This window comes from Nerophis lumbriciformis, linkage group LG08, assembly GCF_033978685.3.
Source record: "Nerophis lumbriciformis linkage group LG08, RoL_Nlum_v2.1, whole genome shotgun sequence".
Lineage (NCBI taxonomy): Eukaryota > Metazoa > Chordata > Actinopteri > Syngnathiformes > Syngnathidae > Nerophis > Nerophis lumbriciformis.
Window position 1 is genome coordinate 12,730,419 of NC_084555.2, and position 19,943 is coordinate 12,750,361.

General features: G+C 39.8%; 1 protein-coding gene across 6 annotated transcripts in view; it reads left to right on the plus strand.

Annotated features, from left to right (window-relative positions):
• The first annotated feature begins 474 nt into the window (after nt 1-474).
• LOC133611487 (sorting nexin-14-like) overlaps nt 475-19,943 on the plus strand; it is a 71,155-nt gene continuing 51,686 nt past the window's right edge. For 2 of the 6 annotated variants that reach the window (XM_061968313.2, XM_061968310.2), the window contains exons 1-15: nt 476-663; nt 740-881; nt 6,778-6,898; nt 9,219-9,292; nt 11,122-11,200; nt 11,282-11,325; nt 11,440-11,527; nt 11,593-11,677; nt 11,752-11,908; nt 11,981-12,056; nt 15,643-15,687; nt 15,759-15,839; nt 15,936-16,050; nt 17,642-17,797; nt 17,873-17,997. In XM_061968313.2, the coding sequence (XP_061824297.1) occupies nt 745-881; nt 6,778-6,898; nt 9,219-9,292; nt 11,122-11,200; nt 11,282-11,325; nt 11,440-11,527; nt 11,593-11,677; nt 11,752-11,908; nt 11,981-12,056; nt 15,643-15,687; nt 15,759-15,839; nt 15,936-16,050; nt 17,642-17,797; nt 17,873-17,997 (1,383 nt within the window). In that variant the 5' untranslated portion in view covers nt 476-663; nt 740-744. Of the gene's footprint in view, nt 664-739; nt 882-6,777; nt 6,899-9,218; nt 9,293-11,121; nt 11,201-11,281; nt 11,326-11,439; nt 11,528-11,592; nt 11,678-11,751; nt 11,909-11,980; nt 12,057-15,642; nt 15,688-15,758; nt 15,840-15,935; nt 16,051-17,641; nt 17,798-17,872; nt 17,998-19,943 lie in introns of all 6 variants that reach the window. The other 4 variants (XM_061968312.2, XM_061968315.2, XM_061968311.2 and 1 more) reach the window with 3 other exon arrangements.

The window sequence follows — 19,943 nt, forward strand, 5'->3', positions numbered from 1 at the left end:
ATGCATGGAAGGTGATTTTACAGGAGGACCAAACATGGAGGATTTACGGTCTACTCACAAACATGTCATTCAATATTCCGGCTACAATGTTTTTAATGTTTTATTTACTGAAGGTAAATTATTTAAGGGATGTTATCGGTTAGCCAGATGAGTCTAATGGTGACTTGCCGACAGAACTACTGGCTGGTCGACTTAGTGCAAAGTATAATTAACTGCGTATTTCTTTAAAAGCATCTCATTTATGTCCGTTATTTTCGCGTATTTCATCAAAATGGCCACACGGCGTCTAACGACAGGAACACAAGTCCTCGTGCGAGCTCTTCAAAAATGGCGACGAATTAAGGTCCACCCAAAACACTACGTGACATTTTTCACTACAATGGCTACAAATGCAGGCTATAGCCTTTTGTGTCGTGTTGCGGCTGAGCGGAGGTGACGTCACACCAGTCCCCCACCCTGTGCACGCCCCCTTTAAACACACCAATAACAACCATAGCCATTGTAGCAGTTAGCAAAACATTGCTCCGTGCGGATGACGCCCATTAATCCCCTTCCAGCTGTGCGCCGCCTCCTTTTTTTTTATATTAGACTGCAAATAATCTGCAGCGACATGTGAAGGTAAACCTTAGTGTCTGAGTACCGACAACCTGCCCGGCGTGAAAGGTAAGCCGTGTAATGTTTTCGAATGTTAACTGGAACCAACACATTACCTGCTTCGTCATGTCTCTTAACTCTGCAGCGATAATGGGCTGCTTGAGGGTTTGCCTGCAGCGTATAAGACGCAAAGTGAAGCTGGACCTGCTTAGAGATCTGGGTCGACAGTATCCAGTGTTCTGCTTCCTGCTGTTGGCGCTTCTCCTGTTTACAGTGCTATTAAACAGGTAACATTCACACCTCATTCATGCTGCTGAATGAATACACACATTTTCAGGCAGCGTGGTTCAGATGACCACAAACTTGGAAGGTCTTTAGATCAATTCCAGCTTCTTGGGCAAGACACTTTACCCACTTTCCTCCCAGTGTCACCCACACTGGTGTAAATGTAGATCAGGGGTGTCAAAACTAAGTATAAAAATGAGCCGACATTTTTGAATACAGTTAAAGTTAAAGGAGAACATTATCACAATTTCAGAATTGTTAAAACCATTAAAAATCAGTTCCCAGTGGCTTATTATATTTTTCGAAGTTTTTTTTCAAAATTTTACCCATCACGCAATATCCCTAAAAAAAGCTTCAAAGTGCCTGATTTTAACCATCGTTATAAACACCCGTCCATTTTCCTGTGACGTCACATAGTGAAGCCAACACAAACAAACATGGCGGAAAGAACAGCAAGCTATAACGACATTAGCTCGGATTCAGACTCGGATTTCAGCGGCTTATGCGATTCAACAGATTACGAATGTATTGAAACGGATGGTTGTAGTGTGGAGGCAGGTAGCGAAAACGAAATTGATGAAGAAACTGAAGCTATTGAGCCAAATCGGTTTGAACCGTATGCAAGCGAAACCGACAAAAACGACACGACAGCCAGCGACACGGGAGAAAGCGAGGACGAATTCGGCGATCGCCTTCTAACCAACAATTGGTATGTGTTTGTTTGGCATTAAAGGAAACTAACAACTATGAACTAGGTTTACAGCATATGAAATACATTTGGCAACAACATGCACTTTGAGAGTGCAGACAGCCCAATTTTCATCTATTAATATATTCTGTAGACATACCCTCATTCGCGCTCTTTTCCTGAAAGCTGATCTGTCCAGTTTTGGAGTTGATGTCAGCAGGCCAGGGAAGCTAGGGTCGATAGGGGGTTTAGCTCGCTCGTCTGCGGGAACAAACTGCCGCCATTGCTTGCCGTGCTACCGAGGTTCTTTGTCCCTGAATTGCTCACACACTCCGGCAGATTCAATGGGGGTCTGGCGGCAGATTTCTTTGACTTTATCGTTGGAAATGCATCTGCTTTGAGTGTCGCAGGATATCCACACATTCTTGCCATCTCTGTCGTAGCATAGCTTTCGTCGGTAAAGTGTGCGGAACAAACGTCCAATTTCTTGCCACTTTCGCATCTGTTGGTGTTGTTACACCCTCCGACAACACACCGACGAGGCATGATGTCTCCAAGGTACGGAAAACAGTCGAAAAAACGGAAAATAACAGAGCTGATTTGACTCGGTGTTTGAGAAAATGGCGGATTGCTTCCCGATGTGACGCCACGTTGTGACGTCATCGCTCCGAGAGCGAATATTAGAAAGGCGTTTAATTCGCCAAAATTCACCCATTTAGAGTTCGGAAATCGGTTGAAAAAATATATGGTCTTTTTTCTGCAACATCAAGGTATATATTGACGCTTACATAGGTCTGGTGATAATGTTCCCCTTTAAAGTACCAATGATTGTCACACACACAGGAGGTGTGGCGAAATTATTCTCTGCATTTGACCCATCACCCTTGATCACCCCCTGGGAGGTGAGGGGGGCAGTGAGCAGCAGCGGTGGCCGCGCCCGGGAATAATTTTTGGTGATTTAACCCCCAATTCCAACCCTTGATGCTGAGTGCCAAGCAGGGAGGTAATGGGTCCCAATTTTATAGTCTTTGGTATGACTCGGCCGGGGAGTATGAAAAATCAACTCACTATAACGCTGAAATAGTGGGAGCCCTGGGCGTGTTTCTTACCAAAAAGATTGTCGCCAGCACGTTGATGGCATATACCAGGGGTCGGCAACCCGCGGCTCTAGAGCCGCATGCGGCTCTTTAGCGCCGCCCTAGTGGCTCTCTGGAACTTTTTCAAAAAATGTATGAAAATGGAAAAAGATGAGGGGAAAAAAATCTATTTTTGTTTTAATATGGTTCTGTAGGAGGACAAACATGACACAAACCTCCCTAATTGTTACAAAGCACACTGTTTATACTAAACATGCTTCACTGATTCGAGTATTTGGCGAGCGCCGTTTTGTCCTACTAATTTTGGCGGTCCTTGAACTTACCGTAGTTTGTTTTCATGTATAACTTTCTTCGACTTTCTAGGACGTGTATTATGCCACTTATTTTTCTGTCTCATTTTGTCCACCAAACTTTTAAGGTTGTGCATGAAAGGTGAGTTTTGTTGATGTTATTGACTTGTGTGGAGTGCTAATCAGACATATTTGGTCACTGCATGACTGCAAGCTAATCGATGCTAACAGGCTATTTAGGCTAGCTATATGTACATATTGCATCATTATGCCTCATTTGTAGCTATATTTGAGGTCATTTAGTTTCCTTTAAGTCCTCTTAATTCAATTTATATCTCATGACACACTATCTGTATGTAATATGACTTTTAATTTTTTGCGGCTCCAGACAGATTTGTTTTTGTATTTTTGGTCCAATATGGCTCTTTCAACATTTTGGGTTGCCGACCCCTGGCATATACTATATACCAGTGGTTCTCAAATGGGGGTACGCGTATCCCTGGGGGTACTTGAAGGTATGCCAAGGGGTACGTGAGATTTATTTTTAAATATTCTAAAAATAGCAACAATTCAAAAATCCTTTATAAATATAAATAAAAACCTATCTTTTTTTCCAAATAGTTCAAGAAAGACCACTAGAAATAACAGTGCAATATTTTGCACTGTTATACAATTTAATAAAGCAGAAACTGATGACATAGTGCTGTATTTAACTTCTTTTTTCAACCAAAAATGCTTTGCTCTGATTAGGGGGTACTTGAATTAAAAAAAAAAAAAATCACAGGGGGTACATCACTGAAAAAAGGTTGAGAACCACTGCTATATACCATAACCATAGGGCCGGGGCCCATTGTTGGTAGTCTTTGGTATGACTCGGCCGGGGTTTGAACTCACAACCTACCGATCTCAGGGCGGACACTCTAACCACTAGGCCACTGAGTAGGAATGAAAGAAACTGCTGTTCTAAATGTGTCCACTAGATGTCGCAATAGCGATTCTTTGTGTCTTTGTAGATGATGCTACATATGTAAAACAAAAAACACATTAGTGCACCAGTTGAGGAAAATGAGCGAACTAGATAAATAACATCCTGTAATTTGATTTTGATGTAATTTTTTTTTATCTTAAAAGATTGAAAATTAACACCAATGAGTTGACTGATGAATATTATCACATAATTTATTCAGAAAGTATAAATAACGACAAATCAATCAATCAATCAATCAATTCCTTTATTGTCATTGTCATAATAACACTTAAGTCATAAATGTCAACGAGATTTTGTTTGAGCTTTGTCCAGCGGCATAGAAACTGCATTGAAGTGCAGGTTGACCATAGTTTACAGTTTAGCATTTTTAGGAAGATGGCGAATAGAGGGACGTTGGGGTGGGAACAGTCGGATGTCTGATGGGTGTTACGTTGATGTTGCAGCAATGCAATGTCCAGAGCACAATTATTGAGGTGGTGAAGAGTGAGGTAATAAGATGGTCCGGGGCAGCAAAGGGGCCGGCTGTTCATTTAGCAGTCTCACAGCCTGGGGATACAGACTGTGAGACATTCTGGTGGTCCTGGCGCGAATCGATCTATACTTCCTCCCAGAGGGTAGCAGGTTGAAGAGGCCATGTACTGGGTGGTATCTGTCCTTCAGGATGTTGTGTACTCGCTTTAGGCAGCGAGTTGTGTACATGGCACTCATCTCTGGGAGTATCGTCCTTGTAATTTTCCCCGCCGCTTTAACCACTCGCTGGAGGGCCTGTTGGTTCGCTTTAGTGCAGCTAGAAAACCACACTAAAAAAACATAAGTGAGGACACTGCTGATGGCACAGTTGTAAAAGTTTACCATTGATTTCTGCGGAATGTTTGCGCATTTTAGTTTCCTCCAAAAATAAAAGACGTTGTTGGGCCTTTCCGGCTGTAGAATCAGTGTTAATGTCCCAGTATAGATCTTCTGTTATGTTCACCTCTAAGAATTTGAAATGCTTGACCCTTTCTACGAGATTGTTATTAATTAAAATAAAGGTAGAATACTGTTAACCGCAACATGTAAGTGTAAAAAAACAACAACATTATGATTTGTACATTTTCAGAATGTGCTTGTGTAACAGGGTCAATTATGTCTTATGTCTGTTTTATTATTGTTATAATTACACAAAATGTGTAAATTACATGTAAATACCTGAATATTGTTCGATGTTTTGTCAATGCGGAACCATTGTCTCGTTGTCCCTCCTACTGCAATAATTACTATATGAGGTAATGAGTTCCCTGTCTTTTTATATGCGTTGGACACGCCTTCCGACTTCCTTTTTGTCTACGATAACGGGAGAGTTAGGCGTCCATGCGACCACAGAAAATGAATTGTATTGTTAAGAACTTAAGTTAGTTAGTTTAGTTTAGTTAGTTTATTATTCTTCGGTCAATGGTCAACAAAACAAACAAACAGTTGTACATTCATAGATTGAAAATGAAAATGTTGCAGACCAAAAGGGTTTAGGCTGAAGTTGAACACTTATAGCGCCTAACCCTATAAACAATGTCAAGTACAAGATGAACTTCCGAAAATTATGAAATGTCTTTTGTACAACATATTATAAATACACATTATACACAATATGAACACTGTTCAATTATATACACTGTAAAGGCATGTGAAATATCCTTATACGCGTGTTAAACCTTTGTACCAATTTATATACTATATACAAACAATTATACTTCCATTATTATTTATATCCCACATTTAGTATTTTAATTAACATTGATCATAGTATTAACTACTGTGTTGATTCAAGAGTGATATATTTTTCCAAGACATTGGTCTTAAAGTGTTTTTTAAATGTGTGAATGTACCTGGAACATTTTAAGGAATCATCCAAGCTGTTCCACAGTTGAACCCCCCTGACAGAAACACATCTACTTTTTAAGCTTGTTCTTATCTTCGCTTTCTAGAAGACAGCTGAACCTCTGAGGTCATAGGGATTCTCTCTGGGTTTGAACCTCTCCTGTAGACACCGAGGCAGCATGTGGTTATGAGCTTCGTACGTCACAATAGCAGTGTTGAGGTCAACAAGATCATGCAGTTTTAATGTTTTTAATTTAATAAACAGAGCATTGGTATGGTCATGATAATCTGCATAATTTACAATTCTAATCGCTTTCTTTTAAAGTAAGAATATAGAGTTGATGTTTGTTTTGTAATTGTTACCCCAGATTTCAACACAATAATTAAGATAAGGGAGTACGAAAGAATTATATAACATATTAAGAGCCTTTTGATTTACGGAGTTTTTGATTTAAAAGTTCACTTTCTTGTTCAATATTATATTTGTGTAGGGGCTCGACAATGGAAAAAAGTTATTGACGACACTTGTATTCTGTGTATTATCAGTAAAGTGCAGCTGAGCAATCCATGGTGTCGGTCGTGTTCCAAACAATCCACACAACGCAGAGGAAAAGACCACCGGTTACACTTGTTCTATTTTTAAACAAAGAAAACAATCTGAATATGTCTTTTATTTTTAAGTTATCGTGCCGTGATTTTACCAGTCCGTGTGGCCCCTGATCTAAAATGAGTTTGACACCCCTGATTGAAACTTTTATTAGTAGATTGCACAAAACAGTACATATCCCGTACAATTGACCACTAAATGGTAACACCCGAATACGTTTTTCAACTTGTTTAAGTCGGGGTCCACGTTAATCAATTCATGGTACATTAATGTAGATAAATGGTTTCACAATGTAAAGCACTATGAGTTTCTAGAGAAAATAGTCTTTATAAAAAAAATATGTAATTCACATTTACATTTTCGCGCTCCCACAGATACATCCATATCATCATGGTTGTCTGGTCCTTCCTGGCCGGTGTTGTTACTTTCTATTGTTCCCTGGGGCCTGAGTCTTTGCTGCCAAACATCCTAGTCAACATCAAGCCAAAAATAAAGGTACTCACACCTGACATTTCACTACTGCAGTACTTTTCGGATTATTACCATTTATGGACCGACACATTCATCCTTGCATCCTCAAAGCTCTGCTGAAGGTCATGTACTCCTGAAGGACAAAGACACTATTCTTGCCTCGTGGAAAGAGCACTTCGAAGACCTCCTGAACCGGCCTTCCCAAGCCTCAAAATACTTTATTCGTGAGATTCCTCAACATCTAATCAATACCTGGATGAGTCTCCAACCCTCTCCTGAAGAGATTCTGGAAGCGAGTAAACGGATAAAGCCTAATAGGGCCTCTGGGCCTGATAACATACAAGCTGAGCTTATCCAACATGGTAGGGATTGTCTCCTAAGGCAAATCTGTCTTCTTTTCCTGTCAATGGGGGAATCCAAGCATGTCACCCAAGATCTCTGGTATGCAACTATCGTGACCATTTTCAAGAAGGGCGACCACTCTGCCTACGAAAATTACCGTGGCATCTCCCTGTTGACTAGGAATAGTTTTTGCCAGATTCCGCAATAAGCGCCTCCTTGACCTCAGTGAATTAGTTTTCCCAGAGTCTCTGTATGGTTGTCGACCTGGCTGTAGAACCATCGACATCACTCTTTGTGCTCGGCAGCTGCTCAAAAAAGCTAGAGAACAGCAACCCATGACAAGGATTTTCTTTGAGCTGTATAAGGCCTTTGATTTCGTCCCCCGTGCTGTCCTCTGGGGAGTGCTTGAGAAGTTTGGTTGCTCCCTACACTTTGTCTAACTATTGCGGGGTCTGCACGATGATATGACGGGCTCTGTCGTCTACAGTGCTTATGTTTCACCTTCATTCCTCATTGCCACCGGGGTTAAACAAGGATGTGTGCTTGCGCTGACACTCTTCTCGCTATATCTTGCAGTTGTGTTGTGTGTCAAAACCTCTCACTCTCATCTTGGAGTGCGTATCAGATAACGGATGGATGGTGGTCAATTTAACCTGCGGAGTCTGAAGGACCGATCAAAGACAACTTAGATGTAATATCTCTGAACTCCAGTATGCTGATGACAGCTGTGCCCTTGCCTCCTCCCCTGCTGAACTACAGGAGACTACTGATGCTTTTGTAGAGGCATATGAGAGTGCAAGACTGGAGGTCAGTGTTGGAAGGACAAAAATCCTGGTGCAATCCCACCCTGCGCACCTATCCATGGCAACTCCCTAGAGAAGGTTCTCAGATTTTGCTACCTCGGGTGTATGATCTACAACACCAATTATCCTAGCGAGGATGTCAATAACAGGATTTGCTCTGCTCACCCAGCCTTCGGCAAGCTCTACCACCGTCGCAACATGGTTTGATTGATTGATTGAAACTTTTATTGGTAGATTGCACAGTACAGTACATATTCCGTACAATTGACCACTAAATGGTAACACCCGAATAAGTTTTTCAACTTGTTTAAGTCGGGGTCCACGTTAATCAATTCATGTCCGCGCAAACCAGGATCCTTGTCTACAGGGCTGTTGTGATTCCAACCCTTCTACATTGGTCAGAGAGTTGGACCCTCTATCGGAAAAACATCAGGAGCCTGGAGAGGTTTCACCAGCGAAAGTTGCGGGCAATCCTCGAAATTGCCTGGGAAGATCACATCACCAACAGAAATGTTCTAACCTGTGTTGGCCTTCCAAGCGTTGAAGCGATCATCACCAAGAATTAGCTCCGCTTCCTTGGTCATTTATGCTGTAAGAAAGACTCATACCTCTCCAAACAGACCATGTTTGGTGAACCGGTCCATCGTTATAGGCTGCTAGGGGGACCCAAGAGACTGTTTAAAGACCAGTTTAAACAACTAGTAAAAAAGCGCAGGATCCCTGTGGACAACTGGGAGGCCCTGGCAGAGGACTGCTCAGCCTGGCGTGGCACAACCGCCATTGGTGTTTAGAAACTTGAGACAGAGCGAACAATGGTAGCAGGGGAGAAGCGCTAACTCAGACATTGTCTTTTGCTGCCCCGTCCACCTTCAACACTTCCATGCCAAGACTGCCCCCGGCTTTTCCACACACACCTTGGACTCCACAGTCACCAGCAGGCACCCAGACTGAGAGTCCAGCCTCCTCAGCTTGTCCAGAAGGAGAAGAAATGAACGATGGAAGACTGATCCCCGTTTTCGAGGCTGCCATGATGATGAATTAATATTTGGGTGTTTTATTATCCAATATTTGGTGTTAATTCCTTCATGAGTGTGACAACAGTTACTGTTAATTAAATTCTGCATTTTAACCACAATAAATTTGTTTACCAGATATGCAACCGAAGAGAAACACCATTTTCTGTGATTGTTTGTGTGCAGTCCTACCAGCAGGAGTTGTTTCCACTGGGCAGCAGTTGTGCCGTTTGTGGGAAGATCAGGTGCAAAAGGCACAGGTGAGTTTGCCTGATGTTGTGGTGGTTGATTTACACTGCGTGACTGTACTCTACTGTACTGTTCATGTACTAAACAGCACGTTAATAACCATCAGGGCCGGCCTCTGGCATAGACATCTATGTGGTTGTTTACAGCCGTAACCAGTAACTGTGCCACGTTATTATGGTCACCTGTCACTTTAGTGGCTTATCATCTACGTGGTTGTCTGCACGCATTTGCTTGTTCTACTTTGTTGGACTGAATTACCTCATGATACAATTGTTACTTTGTTTCTGAAATTTTTTTGTTCAGCGGTGAGTCAACATGTCCTTTATAAATGTTTTAGTTCGGTTTAGCAGCATCGCGGCTGCGTTTAAAAGCCCATTGAGATTATTGCTAATTTAGCATTGCTTTGAACGCCGACATCGTGACAGATTTACGACCGTATTTCTAAAACGACCGTACTATTTAAGTTTATATTAAAGCCAATTTTTTCCCCCAAAGATAAAATGTCTGAACATTTTATTTTATTTAATTTTTTTTAATAGTTTTTGCATATTTATTGTGTTTTGTTTACTTTGTCTATTAATGCCGAAGTGACAAAGCAATTTTGAATTGGCTTCATTGCGGTAGGAGATATCAAACACTCTTCTTTTCCCCTTGGACCTGTCGATTTTTTTTTTTCTTCACTTTTTCATATAAACTTTACTTTGGACATTACCTGGAATATAAACAAATAACTATTGGTCCTGTTTGATTGAACTGAATTGTAGTTGTCAATGTAGTCATGTTGTTTACTGTTCATACGTGATTATTTATCGAACAGAACTTAACTTTAGATAACTTAAAATAAAAATTGTCATGGTGCTCTGCAGGTGTTTCCTTGTTCTAGTTTGATGGACAGAATTGCCTCATCGTGGATAGATGAATAAAATTATACTTTGTTTCTGCTAAACTTTTATTCAGTGGCTGGTGAGTCAACATGTCCTTTGTAATAGTTTTAGTTCGGTTTAGCAGCATCGCGGCCACCTCCATTCAAAGGCCCATAGAGATAATCACTTATTTAGTATCATAACTTGTAAAATAATTACATTATTTCTGAATTACTAATCACATTTTTTTTTCATTTTTATTGGTTGGGTCTTTCATGCACAGTCTCTGACTCCCATAGCCAAATCTACTACTGGTCGCCAAGAGTAATACAGTAAACTCCCTGTTTATCGCTGTTTTGGGGCGGTATAGCTCGTTTGGTAGAGCGACCGTGCCAGCAACTTGAGGGTTCCAAGTTCGATTCCCGCACACTGCCATTGTGTCCTTGGGCAAGACACTTTACCCACCCGCTCCCAGTGCCACCCACACTGGTTTAAATGTAACTTAGATATTGGGTTTCACTATGTAAAAGCGCTTTGAGTCACGAGAGAAAAGCGCTATATAAGTATAATTCACTTCACTTGTTTTATTGGTTCCAAATCATTATTTTTCATTCTGAATTGAATATTTTTTATAGAAATAGCCCCAAAAACCTGTTTACAAATTTCTAGATACGGGTTTTAACATAAAAAAGCCCTTAAGATATGAAATACCACCTACATAGTCTTTACAAGCCACCAACTTTAAAGCGCAATTTGACGAGGAATGACTATTACAACACTCGCGAGGCTGCAGTCAGCCCTAGCCAAGTGTTACATGAATAATATTAAAGACCAGAATTTTGTGTCACAAAAAGCCTAGTGCCCGCCCTGCTAAGAGAAATTCAAGTACTATAAAGGCATTTAATGATATCGTTTATCATAAGTGATGTTCTACTGCCTTCTAGTGGTTGGATTATAATAATATTGTTTTATGTCAGACCTACCCTGTTACTGGAAAACTACCAACCATGGCTTGATCTCAAAGTTTCCTCTAAGGTGGATGCTTCTCTTTCAGAGGTAAAGCAATATAAAATAATATGTTGTATTGGCTTCAAATAAATAGATTGTCAGAATAACTTGCTGTTTTTTCCTCCCCAGATTCTGGAACTTGTCCTGGAAAACTTTGTGTATCCTTGGTATAGGTAAATGTTTTGTTTCATCATGATCATTTTTGATGCAGTGCACTTGCACACTGACATACTGCAAAGTGTGTATTAAAATGTGTAATGATGCTGCTTTGTTTTTGTTTTTAAAAGGGATGTGACAGATGATGAGGCGTTTGTGGATGAACTAAGGGCCACTTTACGTTTTTTCGCCGCCGTGTTGGTCCGTCGAATCCAGAAGGTGATTATCATAAACTGGAAAAAGAAAGCCAGAATACACGAGTGTAATTTGTTGTTAATTCCCAGGTTGATGTCGCGTCTCTCATCACACGAAAGCTCCTCAAAGTCTCCATGAAGCACATTGAGTTAATTGCTAAGGCAAGGCAGAGAGGTACTGCTGATGCAATCATGTTACTTGTCGGTCCATTGTAAAAATGGCTAACCTAATTATGCTGTCGTCTGTAGTAAAGAACACGGAGCATCTTCAACAAGCGGTCTTGGAGGAGTACGGGCCGGACCTTCATGTAGCCCTGCGTAGTCGCCGAGATGAGCTTCTTTACCTCAGGCAGTTGACTGAGATGCTCTTTCCTTACATCCTGCCACCTAAAGCCACGGACTGTAGGTACGTCTCTCAGTGTTAAGACAAAATTAAAAAAAACAAAAAACATGTTAATTTCCTATTTCTAATCATCAGATCCCTAACTTTGCTTATAAGAGAAGTCTTGGCTGGTTCTGTCTTCCTTCCTTCGATGGACTTCCTGGCCGATCCTGTGAGTGAAGTCTGACAGATTCCTCCACTCAAAACTGTATGAAAACTTCCAGAATCTCACACATCGTAAATGCATACTTGCCAACCCTCCCGGATTTTCCGGGAGAGTCCCGAAATTCAGTGCCTCTCCCGAAAACCTCTCGGGACAAATTTTCTCCCGGAATTCAGGCGGACCTGAGTGACGTGTCGACAGCCTGTTTTCACGTCTGCTTTCCCACAATATAAACAGCGTGCCTGCCCAATCACGTTATAACTGTAGAATGACCGAGGGCGAGTTCTTGGTTTCTTATGTGGTTTTATTGTTAGGCAGTTTCATTAACGTCCTCCCAGCGCGGTAATAACACACAACAGCAGTCACGTTTTCGTCTGCCGTAAACAGCATTGTTGTGACACTCTTAAACAGGACAATACTGCCATCTACTGTGCATGCATATATGACAATAACATCTACAGCTTTTAGAGAGTGCAGTGCACAACTGCGCACACAACAAGGAGACGAAGCAGAATGCATCATCAGAGAGGGTGTTCAGCATGGTTAGAAAAATAGTGACAGAGAATAGAACAAGGATGGACAATTCAACCCTTAACTCAACAATGAGTAGTTGAGTGTTGTGTGTGTATATGTGTAAGTAAATGAACACTGAAATTCAAGTATTTCTCTTATATATATATATATATATATATATATATATATATATATATATATGAAATACTTGACTTGGTGAATTCTAGCTGTAAATATACTCCTCCCCTCTTAACCACGCACCCAACTACGCCCCCCCCCACACCTCCCGGAATCGGAGGTCTCAAGGTTGGCAAGTATGTACGGTAAATGTTCCAATTAATGCATCTACTCCATTAGCCGAGTCTCCTTTAGTTCCAAAAACACTAGCTGCTGGTCAAATAAACATTGATAAAAATGTAATCCGTACCATTCCGCACAGCAACCTTGTGACTACAACCGATAAAACAATGGAAAAACACTCCAGCCAATGATATGATGCAATTCACTTGTTTACTTATGCAGCCAATACATGTCATTAACAGTGTACATGTAGCACATGTTGACCTGTTTTGCAAGCTCAGGTTGTGGTGGGCAACTGCACTTTTTTGGAATTTTTCCTATCATTCACAATCCATATGTGAGACAAGAACACATATGTCTCCCTTTTTTATGCATTCTAACTCGTAAATAATAAAGATAATAATAATAATGGATTAGATTCATATATCACTTTTCTAGACACTCAGTGTGTCACAGAGAAGTGAGAACCCATCATTAATTCACTCCCCATTCACACTTTGATGGTGGTAAGCTACATTTGTAGCACTCAAAAAACCCAATGTTTTATAAACATGCTTAAGTATATAGGTAATGTAGTAACAGGTACATTCATAATAACATGTAATATTTACGTATTGTGGTAATTTTAAACATTACGGCAGCACATTAATTTCACAGACACATCACCACGTTCGCATCAATAACTACTACTAATCATGGCAGATTTAATGAGAGCCAACGACGACGACTTTGGGACAAATGATGATCCAGAACTTCACATTTTCGAGCCTGAATATTAGAAGGGTGAGCTACAGGGTTTTAGAAGCTGCGTGATAAGCAGTAAGGATCGACCAGTTATCTGCACCTATATTTGGCATTTTGATGTTTATCGTTATCAACCTTTTTATTTATCGGTATCTGCCTTTTTAAAAAAATGTTTTTACAACTACAACATCAGCAGTAAATTACATACACATATGATACAAGTATTTCGTATTTCAAAAAATATATAGTTAGTGAAATAGATAGTAATAACCATTGGTCAAGTGCCAGGGCGTTTGCCCTATATGAGAGAAATTCCCTTTTTGTAATTCTCCCCAAGTATGTATGTGTGTAAATATCCATCCATCCATTTTCTACAGCTTGTCCCTTTCGGGGTGCTGGAGCCTATCTCAGCTGCATTCGTGCGGTAGGCGGGGTGAGGAAGTGTTGTTCAAAGGAAAGGCCATGTAACACAGTGGTAAAAATGCCCCTGTGCCAACTTTTTTGCAATGTGTTGCTGCCAGTAAATGATAAGTTAATGATTATTTGCAAGAAAAAAAAGTCTCAACTATAAGCTACGCAAAGGAGTTCCGAATTGTTTTTAATACAATTATAGCATTTTTGCAGGGTTCTTATTGAGGTAACCTTATAATGTAATAAATCCATAAACCGTTATAAAATTGATTAGATGGCGAGTTACTGTGATGTAGAGTTCTCACCTGTTTTTACCAATTTTCTCAGGCGATGCTCATATTTTGAAATGCAAATGCTGATGCCTCTCTGACCTTAAGCATTAGACACATTTTTTTGTGAAATCCCACAGATCTTTTTTGGTGCTAAATTAACCAAAACATTGGTTGGCAAGTAGAGCCCAGTAGCATTAAACATATCGCTACTGGGGTCTGATGCTTCCTAAAAAAACGTATACCGTATTTTTTGGAGTATAAGTCGCACCTGCCGAAAATGCATAATAAAGAAGGAAAAAAACATTATGCAACTTTCACAAACTATGAAAAAAAACTGCGACTTATAGTCCGAAAAATACGGTACTAATCATGTTTAGCTAACCTTTACTGCAAATTAATCTGGCTCCAAGTATCAGTTATCGGCCTTCTTGACTATTATTAATCGGTATCGGCCCTGAAAAAACATATCAGTGGATCTCTGATAAGCAGACGCATTAATAGTGAAAAGCCAAGCATCATGTAGCATTATGGCTAAGTGCTAAACAAAAAATACTAACTACGAATATAATAAACAATCACTTACTGTACAATTTCTGCTCTCAATGGGATGCCGACTAATTGGATGTTTATATGTTTCAACACAGACTTCTGAGGTTAGAAAAAGTTTTGTCTTTCTCGCGATGCCGTCGGGTCTAAATTGAATTTCCAAGTTGACCAACTTCTCGGTTTATGGCAAAAAACCTATACAGGTGAGAAGCATGAATTACAATCTTGACTTAACTTTCACCAAATCAGTGGTGATGCAGCAGCTCACAATAGTTCTTCGGCGTTAGCTCTTATAATAAAATGTCACCAATATTTGGTTAAAATGCAGGTCACGACATTGGATGCTATTTTTGAGGGCTTTATGGGCACAATAGATGACTCCTAGTAGCCATTGTACATTGTTAGCCGTCTAATACGAATCGTATATTACAAATTAGAATGCATAAAAAAACATGTGTTCTTGTCTTACATAGGGCTGGTGAGTTATAGGCAAAATTCCAAAAAAGTGCAGTTTCACTTTAAAGGGGTCCTATTATGAGTTTAATTTTCCACGCATTTTGGCCATGAGCTTGCCTTGCGCGCAGTTTTGGATGCTTTTTTTCGCAGGGTTTTACAGTCTGGCTACCTCACAGCAAGGTGGAAACTCTTATCCAAGCCAGCCGATGTTTAAATTTTAAAGAAATAACAGCCTCTCTCTAATTATCGCCTGTTTCCAACTAACTTCTTTTGGTTATAAACGCCCCAACTAGATTATTTACAGTATTTGACATTACTTTTGTGACGTTTCTGCCCACTGCTTTGTATTTCAGGACACAGTGAATTATTTGGTTTTGCTCTTCATTGACAACTCTCCAGTAAGTTGTGGATTTAAATGCATTACGTTTATGATGTACTGTACAAAGTTGTAATGTGTCATACTCTAAAGCCCGAAGAAGCCACGGAGCCAACGTCAGTGCTGGTGCCTTTTCTGCAAAAGTACTCTGATCCTCGCAGCAGAAAGCCTTCAGTAAGTATCATGACAAAGACAACGCAATAATGTACAATTTAATTACACACTAGCTGATTTAAACTCTTATTTTCTCTTCTCGTCTCTTTTTTTCAGGTTCTAAAGCTGGAGTTAAAAGAAATCCGGGAGCAGCAAGACCTACTCTTCCGTTTCATGAACTTTTTGAAGCAAGAAGGAGCCGTCCACGTGCTCCAGTTCTGCCTTGCAGTGGGTAAGTGTGTCCTAATCCTGTAAACCAGAAGTCTTCTAATTGGGGGTCTGAAGAGGTACTGCCGGGAGGCTGTGAAATATTTAGTAGATATTTTAAAAATATACATATATTTTTTAATATTTCCTCCTGCAATTTTTATCACAAATGTAAATGTCTTTAACTACACATGAACATATAATAATCACTGAATAAGGATATTATAATATTCATATTAGCATCTAAGATAGCTAACGATTACCGCTCGAGTTGCCAGCTAACAATTAGCGCACTAGATGTCAGCTAAAATTTAGCGCTCTAGTTGTCAGCCAGTGTTTAACAGAGTAGTTGTCAGCTAGTGATTGGTGTGTTACTAGTCAGCTAATGATCGCCGCTGTAGTTGTCAGCTAGCGATTGGCGCGCTAGTTGTCAGCTAGCGATTGGCGTGCTAGTTGTCAGCTAGCGATTGGTGTGTTACCAGTCAGCTAATGATCGCCGCTGTAGTTGTCAGCTAGCGATTGGCGCACTAGTTGTCAGCTAGCGATTGGCGCGCTAGTTGTCAGCTAGCGATTGGCGCGCTAGTTGTCAGCTAGTGATTGGCGCGCTAGATGTCAGCTAGCGATTGGCGCGCTAGTTGTCAGCTAGCGATGGGCGCGCTAGTTGTCAGCTAGCGATTGGCGCGCTAGTTGTCAGCTAGTGATTGGCGCGCTAGACGTCAGCTAGCAATTGGCGCGCTAGTTGTCAGCTAGCGATGGGCGCGCTAGTTGTCAGCTAGCGATCGGCGCGCTAGTTGTCAGCTAGCGATTGGCGCACTACTTGTCAGCTAGCGATTGGCGCGCTAGTTGTCAGCTAGCGATTGGCGCGCTAGTTGTCAGCTAGCGATAGGAACACTTGTTGTCAGCTAGCCATTGGCGCTCAAGTTGTCAGCTAGCGATTGGCACTCTAGTTGTCAGCAAGCAATAAGTGCACTGGCTGTCAACCAGCAATCAGCATATCAGTTGACAACTAGTGAGTAATGTCGTAGTTGTCAGCTACCGATTGGCACACTAGTTGTCAGTTAGTGATTGCTGCGCTAGTTGTCAGCTAGCGACAAGTGCGCTAGTTGTCAGCCAGCAACAAACGTGTCAGTTAATAACTAGTGAGTAACATCGTAGTTGTCAGCTAGCGATTAGCGCTCTAGTTGCCAGCTAGCAATTAGCACACTAGTTGTTAGCTAGCAATTGGCACACTAGTTGTCGACGAGCAATTGGCGCTCTAATTGTCAGCTAGTGATTACTGCACTAGTTTCCAAATGGCTATTAGCAGCACAATACTTTTATCATCGCACAATCACAAGGTACCAGTTTATTGTAAAATACAATCCTATTTTCCCGCGACCCCGAAGGGAATAAGCGGTAGAAAATGGATGGATGGACAATCCTATTTTCGTATAAGACCTAAGTAAGGTGTCCCTAACGCCCTATCAGTTTGGAGGTCCTTGGTCTGGAAACCATTGAAGACCCCTGCTGTAAACTGTACTATTTCAAGTCATTTCATTGCAAACTACATGAAGCAAATTAATTTATCTTTACTGTTAATGTTACAATTTTGATTTGGTCTTTCAACTATGTCTCAGAGGAGTTCAACGACAGGATACTGTGCCCAGAGTTACCCGACTCAGAGAAGATGATGCTTCATGATGAGGTGAAGAAGATCTACGAAACTTACTGTCTCGACGAGAGTGTCGACAAGATCCGTTTTGACCCCTTTATTGTGGAAGAGATACGTAACAGTACGTGACATACCACACCCTCGCAATGTATCAGAGATGGCTATGCATAGATCTTTTATTTGTGTACTTCTTCAGTTGCAGAGGGCCCGTATTCGGAGGTGGTAAAGCTTCAGACCATGAGATGTTTGTTCGAAGCATATGAACATGTCCTCTCGCTCCTGGAGAACGTCTTTACACCCATGTTCTGCCACAGTGATGAGGTAAGCATTCTGAGTAGACCATCAAAGAAATGACTGTACTCAAAAAACATGTTGTTGGTACTCGCAGAACTGCAGTGAAATTATCTACAAACATGAAATTAATAATCATCCTTTCCAGAAATGTATCAACACCTTATTAAATGCACAGGCACAATTTTACAAGTGTGAAAATTAGTTCAGCGTTTGTATTAAGAACAATAAAATACCAGTACGAATAAAGGTACTTTGCAAGTATTAATTTATTTGATCAATTTGTGTGTGTGTGTGTGTGTGTGTATTTATGTATATGTATATATTAATGTAACTGTATATACAGTATGAATGAATATGTATATATGCGTGTGTGTGTGTCTATACATATACGGTATATATATATATATATATATATATATATATATATATATATATATATATATATATATATATATATATATATATATATGTGTGTGTGTATATGTATATATAGTTATGTATACATATATACATACTCTAGTTATGTATACATATATACATACTCTAGTTATGTATACATAGTTATGTATACGTATGTTTATATATTTGTATATATACATGTATATGTATACGTGTGTGTGTGTGTGTGTGTATATATATATATATATATATATGTATGTATGTATGTATGTATGTATGTATGTATGTATGTATGTATGTATGTATGTGTATAAATGGATAAAAATGGTAGTTATGAAAAACACAAACCTACTTATTTTCAACTGTATGGAATGGACTCATGCTGTCTTTTTTTGTTAGTGGTATTTCTTTTTTTTGGCGGCACCTAGTGGCCACCATGATTAAATTAAGTTCATGATTCAATAGGTTGAATGATGCCGATATGTTTGTTCCTTATTTTAATGCGCTTCTGGTCTGCAGACTTTATATCTGTAAGTAATTTACAACTGTCATAATTAAAATCTTTATATTGAAAAATGTTTTAGACTACACTATTATTTGATTATGGAGACTTATTCCGTGAGTCTAGCTTCTGTGCTATTGTGTGCTTAGCTGTTGTGTAGCTGCTAGCTCCTAGTAGCCTTTAGCCAACCATGTTTACTTTTTCTAAATGACTTGACTAAAATGCAAGAAAAGACCAACCATATGTGTTTATTAGAGGACATTTAGATGTTAGCTGGCTGTCCAGCTTTGCACAAGTAAACTTGCTGCAGGACTGCTTGTACTGAAGAGATGAAAAGCTGATATAATCCAATACTTTTAATAATTTTTGCTGATATCAAATCAATATCGGATCGGTACACCTCTACTATATATGACCGACTGCTCGTTTTAATTTGTAAGTAAATATTTTGGACTAGCAAAATGTATTTTTTATTACACAAGGCACTTTTATTGTCAATAAATTTGTCTTTAAATGTATAATATGTATAGTTTATATTTTGGCAAGTCACATTTTATTTTGCTTATTTTAGTTAATATATCACCAATTTGTGTACATATTATTAAAGATACGTAAACTGGTCAAACATATTCTAACAAAGTTTTTATATTATATCATATATATTCTGCATACTATATATTCTAACAGATTCTTAGTGAAAAATCATATACTTTTTACATCTATAATTTTGATATTATATCACGCATTGATTGCCGTTTGGCCAGTATGGTCCTTTTTCTTGTCATAGTTCAAATCAAAACACATACCCAGAGTTGGATCTTTTTTTCTCTTCTTTTGAGGTTTGCTGAGCTCTAGCACACAAAACATGCTGACTTCTACTGTAATTCAAGAATTAGTCCCATAGGGTAAATTAGTGTATAGTTCTACTAAAATGATTAACACTGTACTGCATCCTATTTCTGCTGACATCAGAACTGGCCCAATGTTAAATCAAACATACAACAGCTGGCCAATGACACGACGTTGGCATCAAGTCAAGCGCTAAAGTGAACAGTTGGGTAGAACAGTAGCC